This window comes from Benincasa hispida, chromosome 10 (assembly GCF_027475165.1).
Source record: "Benincasa hispida cultivar pf3 chromosome 10, pf3_genome.v1.1, whole genome shotgun sequence".
In the NCBI taxonomy this organism is placed as follows: Eukaryota; Viridiplantae; Streptophyta; class Magnoliopsida; order Cucurbitales; family Cucurbitaceae; genus Benincasa; species Benincasa hispida.
In genome coordinates this window covers 35,611,199-35,618,602 of record NC_143487.1, presented here as the reverse complement: position 1 = coordinate 35,618,602, position 7,404 = coordinate 35,611,199, and the positions used below count along the sequence as shown (strand labels likewise).

At 31.3% G+C, this 7,404-nt stretch overlaps 1 protein-coding gene across 2 annotated transcripts; it reads right to left on the bottom strand.

Annotated features, from left to right (window-relative positions):
* Positions 1–3,740: 3,740 nt before the first annotated feature.
* On the bottom strand, positions 3,741–5,620 carry LOC120087856 (peroxidase 39-like). Of its 2 annotated transcripts, XM_090306122.1 has the most exons (5): positions 5,500–5,620; positions 5,048–5,364; positions 4,754–4,945; positions 4,429–4,591; positions 3,741–4,341 (listed from the first exon to the last, which is right to left on the bottom strand). In XM_090306122.1, the coding sequence occupies exons 2-5, from the start codon at positions 5,264–5,266 to the stop codon at positions 3,929–3,931; spliced, it is 987 nt and encodes a 328-aa protein (XP_090162248.1). In that variant the 5' UTR covers positions 5,267–5,364; positions 5,500–5,620; the 3' UTR covers positions 3,741–3,928. The 2 variants fall into 2 exon arrangements, with proteins under 2 accessions (XP_090162248.1, XP_038900741.1); XM_039044813.2 differs by lacking the exon at positions 5,500–5,620 and having other exon boundaries at positions 5,048–5,454.
* Positions 5,621–7,404: the final 1,784 nt, after the last annotated feature.

The window sequence follows — 7,404 nt, the reverse complement described above, 5'->3', positions numbered from 1 at the left end:
ATTGAAAAGATTGAATTATGGTTTGATGCTTATTGAATTCCTTCCTCATGGAGAATGGACATTGGCATTTTAATTGTGGATAAGATTGAGGTTGTCTTCACAACTAAAAGTACATGTCTTCACCATTCAAGCCTCTCGTTCCCTTGTACAAGCTATCATAGATTTAGAATTGAAAAGAACCAAAACTAGTTTATTATTTCTAGTGGTGATGATGGTATTTTGATTCTTAACTTTTCAAAATTATAAATTTAGTTAGACTAAAAAAAAAAAAGAAAAATCCATGTTCCAATTAGTTTTTTCAAAGTTATAGAAGTTTTATTTTAACTTTTTAATTGGAAGGTTTTTTTCTTTTTCCAAAACAATCTCAGAAGGCTCTGTCTTTTAATTTATGGACGAAAAAATTTGTGTCTGTCTATGTGTTACTCTTAAGCAAGCAAATCCAAATACATATACAAAAGAACAAGAAATTGAGGAAGTGAGATAGGATGCAGGAATACGACTATATGTATATATTCACACATGCCGTCACGTGTATATTTTTTCATGTATTTGTTTTGATTTGTTCACATAAGCAAATACAATTTTTTCCTCTATGAAATTAACGTCAAAATGCACAAGGATTGTTTTGAAATAAATTTCAAAATTTGACCGTTAACGTGAAACTTTTAAAAGTTTGTAGTATAAATATAAGTGAAACCAACTCCATAGTTTAGTGAAATTTATTGTAATTCAACTCATAAATTTAGTCTCTAGACTTTCAAGTTCTTTTTTTAAAAAAATTACGAATCTATTAAATACAAAATTGAAATTTTTTTGTTTCACTAGATATAAAATTCAAATTTATATATAATCAATGATTTTTTTTTTGGAAAAAAATTGAATGTTTTGAAAACCTATTAAACATAAAATCGAAGGTAGAATGACCTATTAATCACAAAAATCAACTATTTAATAACCAATTAGACATTTTTGAAAGTTCAAACTAAATAAACACAAACTTCAATATTTAGGGACTATCCTTTTAATTTAACCTTACAAAAATAACCAATTATCGTGAGGATCTTCATGTTAGTATGATGACAAACTTAGGTCCCAAATGCTTAGGGTCGTTTGGATTAACTTAAGAAAAAAGTGTTTTTTAAAAAATTCATTTTTATTTAAACACTTATGATAAAAGTTGATTAAAATGCATTTGAAAATCTATTTTGAATAGTTGTCAACCATTCCAATTTTTTCTAAAATGACTTATTTTTTTAAATTAAACACTTGAAAATATAATCTTAATAATCCTTGAGTGGATCATGAATCAAAAAACAAGAGCTTTTGTCAATCACTTTTATAGTTACAAGTTTAACACTGATTTTTGGCCTCAAGATTTAATACATTTTCCCATATAGTATTGATAAATTTTCTTTTTTGAGTATAATATATTATCGATTCATTAGCATTTTAACAGTTATTAAAATTTTACCAGCTTAACATACAAACGTTTGTTAAATTGAACTTAACTCAGTAGTAATTAATATGACCTTCTTCTCTCAAGGTTGAAGGTTTAATTCCCCATCCAAAAACATATCCAACAAGATATGATGCTTGGCCTATAGGGAAATTGTCAATGTTACAAGATGAGTTTTGATAACTTGATAGTGTTGGTCTCCAATTTATTCATCAAATAGGGTGGGAAAAAAAATATGTAAAGTAAATATCTCATTCAAAGAAACCAAAGGCTTAAATTGTACTTTTTTTTTTCCCCTTTTCACAATTTTTGATTTGATCTGTTTATTCTAAAATACTTGATTTAGTAATTTTATTTTTATTTAAATAACAAAGTTTAAAATATTTATAATTTTTTTGAGATTTGAACCCATTTTAAGTAGGGAGGATTCTATGATTAAACAAATGGAATTTCCTAAAGTTATGTTTATAAAAGTGAAGCATCGAGTTTGAAGCTCCAATGTAGCAATGCTACAACCATTAATTAAATATATACCCCTATGAAACTTCTAAAGTTTGACTTTGTATTTAAATATGGCTAATGTAAGTGACCATAATAGGGTAATAATAAGGAAAATTATTTTAAATGATAAATGGTTGAAAATATTTTTAAATATAGTAAAATATCATTGTTTATCAATAATAAATAGAGATAGACACTAATAGACATTTATCAGTAACAATATTAATAGACTATTAGTCACTATTTATCATTTATAGACAGTGAAATTTTAAAATATTTAAAATTATTTTTTAATAATTTTCTATATTTAAAAACAAAAATAGGAAATAAAAAAAAAAACCAGTAATAGAGAACAAAGTGCTAGTTTAACCTAGATTATTTTATGACCATAGGGAGTTGTAATGTCTTATCTCTTTTGTTTTTTTCCTTGAAAATTGTTAGAATTAACTCAAAAGCTAAAATCTTCCATGTGACATACTTTCAAAAAGGATATTTTCTTTACATTGTTTAAGAGTGAATAATCCTTTTATCTTTGATTAGAAGACATTTTTTTCCTGAAATTTCTCTCTCATCTTATTCTTCTCTATCTCTTTTATCATCTTTCAAATCTAGATATTTCTTTAATACTTGATTATATATTGTGGATCTTGTGGTTAGTTTTTTTTCCATTAATGTTTTTGTATATGTTGGTGGTCAATTCCTTTGAGGGAGAAGAAGAGTGTTATAGATGAAATGGAGAGAAAAATTTATGAAATCAGAGAAGGGAGAAGACAAAAGAGAGAGAAGAGAGAAAATAAAAAATTCATAAGCATTTGTTTCTATTCGATAACTATTTCATTTTTTATTTTTTATTTTAAAAATTATGTCTATTTTCTCACACTTTCTTACAATAGTTTGCATATTACTTAAGTAAAATAGTTCAATTCTTATTCAAATTTACAAAAAAAAAAAAAAAAAAAAAAATTAATTTTTTTTTTCTTAATTTTCAAATTTTGACTTTATTCTTAAAACCTAAGTAAAAAGTAGATAAGAAAGCAAGAAATTAAGAGGGAAAATGAGTGTTTGTAAGTTTAATTTTCAAAAAACAAAAATAAAAAACTAAATAGTTATCAAACAAGGTCACGAGTTATGTTTTTTAAACATAGAGGTATATCCTTATAAAAGATACGACCCCGTTTGATAACCATTTAAGTTTTTTTTTTCCCGAAAATTAAGCCTATTTTCTCATCATTTCTATGATGGTTTGCATCTTTCTTAAGTACAATGGTTAAATTCTTACTCAAATTCTAAAAATAAAAACAATAATTTAAAAGCTACTTTTTCTTAGTTTTCAAAATTTGACTTGGTTTTTTAATCATTGATAGAAAGTAGATAAATTTGGACGTGAAAGTAATGTTTATAAGCTTAATTTTAAAAAAAAACAAAGAAGATAAAACAAAATGATTAACAAACGAAGGCCAAATATTTTGAAAACTTGACTAGAAGTTTTTGGTTTTTGGGTTAATTCCAACCATTTTATCTCTTTTTTTTTTCCTTTTCTTTAGAATATTAAAATTAAACAGTAGGTATGAAATTTGAATTTGCAGAACATTAATAATAGGTGAATTGATTTATAAAAAACTTATTTCTATTTTTGCATATAGTTGTTTTGGTAAATTTAAAGATGGATGGTGATAGGAGTAGAAAGAAATTAAAACAGCCAGAAATCATCCATCTCCAACTAGAGGAAAGGACAATGTCCAACAACAACGAATAATGAAATTTGTTGTCTTCCAAAGATAAATTATTCAAATCAGAATCTTATTAACCTTACAAAACAGAGAAAGAACATTACAATGGAATTCCAATTATTAAAGCCCACAAATGTCCCCAAACAAAAAGGAAAGATTTCCCACTAAGCACATTCAAGAACACAAAAGCAAAAGATTTCACACACACACACACACATTTCCAAGTTATGACAAGAACCAATCAACTATTCACCACTCCGCATCTCCTTCTGATTTCACCTTCAGTTCCAGTCTTCACTTTAATCCGACCCATTTTCTCCATGGATGCAGCAAATTCAGCGAAGAATTCTTCAATGGGTCCTTGTACGAGTTTCCTAACTAGACCCAATGTTCTTGCGTCTGTAGTGAGAGCAGCATCGGATTCGAAAAGTCCTCTCCTTTTTAGTAGAAGAGAATAGTAGCTAAGGTCAAAAGTGTTGCGACTTCCTGGGTCCATTTCCACTTTGTTGTTGGCGGTCGGAGTTTTGCATTTGTTGGCCTTCAGATTAGCGGCGTATCTTGGGTCTAGAGAGGGATCTTGGTCTCCGACGCCGGTGAAATTGTAGAGTCTGTTTCTGAATGATGAGCAATGTGCTATGCCGATTGTGTGAGCGCCTGAAGTCATAATTGCATGCAAGGTGTTTGAGAAATGTACTGAGTGAAGTATTAGTGTTTAGTGGAGTTAGTTTTATTAAACTTTACCAGATAGTAACACCAAGTCTTTTAGATCAAGTCCTTGGTTTGCGAAAAGTCTTTGTAGTGTGGAAAAGTTTCCAAATGGAGGAGGAATGTCGTTCTGGGCTTCTGATGATATTGAGATCACTCCATCCCTTCGGCCAGTTGGAACTTCCCAGTATGGACCTCCCTGCACATTTGAAATGAACACATTCATCATACACGGAAAATGGGTTGTTTGTCTTTTTCATCTTTGGACAAGAAAACCAAAACAAAAAAAAAAAAAGAGTAAAAACAACCTCGAACACTGAAAAAGTTAAAAGGGCATTCGATCGGTTGTGTGGATTCTTACCGTGGCTACAATGGTATCTCTTGCAACCAAGGAAAGAACATCTGCGCAAGAGACCACTCCAGGGCATTCAGCTTCAAGTAAGCTTTTGACTCTATCAATGAAGTCAAAGCCTCTGAGTGTTTGATTTGGTGGAGAATCCTTCTCGGCTTGGTTATTTGAGGTGGAGTTTATAAGCACAGATCCATCACAACCCTGTTCAGCAACACATCAAACAGAGAGAAGTAATGTCAGTTGCATAAAGGAGTTTCAAGGATTGGGGATTCTCATAAAGATGGAAACAAAAAGAAACATTACCCTGACAAAGCAATCATGGAAGTGCATTCTAATGAAAGTTGCTGCCAGTGAAGGGGCATTGTGGATATGCTGGTGAACGAAATCTAGCACTATCTTCTCAGCGTTTGGGCAGCTTTTGGCATAGAAACCAAGCTGTAACTGAGCTTGAGTGGAGCCTATCAGGCTTAGAAGACCAACTATAGTGGCCAAGACCAAAGAAGTAAGCCTCCCCATTCTCATTCTCTAAATTTACTTCTGTTATGTATGTCTTCAAACTGTTTGGAGGAAACAAGTTTTGTGCTTGACATTCCATCACAGAGTGAAGAGGCTTATATATCCTAACAGAACAAGAAAGACAAGGAGCAAGATGTTGGAATAGGTCCATAATACATTAAAAATATTCTCTAGGTGAAGCTTTACAGTAATCTGTATTTTAATCCGGCATATTCTATTATAGGCTAAGTATTATAGACCTGATTAGTTAGCCACGTTCCTTGTAGGACAACAGGAACAAGCTCTACAGATTGAGCCACTGTTCAACGGTAGAATGTGCTCACAGCAAAGAATCAGAATTCATTTTCTCCTTTTCTTACCGCAATGGCTTTCTTTATTCAGAATATAATTGTTTACAGAAAAGCAGTAGTTAGCTATGAATGATTATCTTTAAATCATGGATTTTTGGCCCACCTTGAAAGATTTCAGTACACATACGACAAAAGCCAGCCTACATGATAGGGCATGCCATGAAAATCATAGATACATTCACCAATCACCGTGCATTTTCTTCGTTGAAATTTATGTTTACCCATGTTTGAAGAAATCATGAGGAGAAAGAGAAAATAACTTCTCCTGAATTTGAGGGACTGTAGTAAAAATTTTCGCTTAAAACTAACCGACTATGTTACTTAAACTGTAAAGTTTGCATTATAGTCCAATTTGACTGTTTCAAATCTAATTGATGCTTTTTTTTATAATTGATGGTGGGTTTGGTTGGATGCAGGCGTCACTAAAGTTTGCAGCCCCAACTATAAACAATGCGTAAAAGTACCAACCGACTTGATAGGCTTACCTGCTCTGGGAACAAAGCACGTTATGGGGCTATTTTCAATCAATAATTGTGTTCTTGCATGGCAGCCAGACATGAGAGCCGCCTTACAAAAGATCCAAGGAAAGAGAGAGAGAAAAATGGTTTCATTATTACCAGAGTTGGTTCTAAATGGTCAAGAGCTTGGGTGGCACATGCATGGCCAGGAGGCAATTAACTAGTAAAAACAGCAGCCTCAAAGATTCCTAGTTCTGAATTTTGAAGCAGCAGAGCCAAACTTAGGGCCAAAGCATGTGCTTTGAGGAGAAGGTAAAAAAAACTCAGTAATAATTACTTTGTGTAAGAACTCGAGAAATGCTTTCTTTGATTAAGGAAATGATGGTCCCAGAAATAGGATATATAAAGAAAAGAAAAGCTTCTAGGCAAGTTGATTAGAGTAGATTAGGTTTAGAAATTATATTACTGCAGTTCCAAACCTTGAAGCCTCGCTGATCTAAATGGAATTTCTTGCACTGAGATGCAGAATTTGGTATAATTGAATTCTTTTCCTTCAAATGATGATTTGCCTCACACTTAAAATATGTTATTAGATTAGCTACTAAGATTATGCTAATGGACTATGACATATAATGAAATATATTCATACGATTCTCCATTATATTAGACATAACATGTATTTTATGAGAAAATTATGCTATATAGGACATTGTCTCTTATATGCACATAAAGTAAGTATGCTCTATTCAGACATAGAGTGATAAGTTCAAATCTTTTAATGTCATTCCCTTTTCGATTGATTAATACAGGTACTTGTGTATTAAGTCTCTGTACTAAAATGGGTTTAATACAAAAAGTGTACTAAAATAAATGTACAAGTTTAGTTAAAACACTTTATTCCTGCATTGAGAAAAACGAAAAAGAGAGTTCGAAAAGGCAAAGGTAAGGAACAAAAAAAGGGGGCAAAAGTCATTATGTGCCAGCAAATCATGCTCCCAAAACATTGATTTTAACCACCCTTTAACTTACCACAAAGACAAAAAAAGGGTTATTAGAAGAACAATAAATCTTTTTGCTCTTCCTTGAATCTTTGATAGGCTACTTCTTCTAAAAATAGACCCCATCCCATTATTTACTGGAAGCCACAACCCATCTCTATCAGTTCTTTTCTTCTTCTTCTTCTTTTTCTATACTTTAGTTGGCCATTGATTTTATTTGAAAAAGGAAGTTCTTATTAGGCCCCTAATCAAGCTTTTGTAGAAACATATTTAATTGACCACTTGAATCCCCAAAGCACCAACCCCACAGCTTAAGATGGTGAGGGGACCCCAGAAAG

What these genes read in the sequence shown, in the direction of transcription:
- LOC120087856 (XM_090306122.1), bottom strand. Translation starts at nt 5,266, where the DNA reads ATGAGAATGGGGAGGCTTACTTCTTTGGTCTTGGCCACTATAGTTGGT. An exon ending in TCCATGATTGCTTTGTCAGG is followed by an intron (nt 4,946 to 5,047) that starts GTAATGTTTCTT and finishes GTTGCTGAACAG; the next exon opens with GGTTGTGATGGATCTGTGCT. An exon ending in AGACTTGGTGTTACTATCTG is followed by an intron (nt 4,342 to 4,428) that starts GTAAAGTTTAAT and finishes TTATGACTTCAG; the next exon opens with GCGCTCACACAATCGGCATA.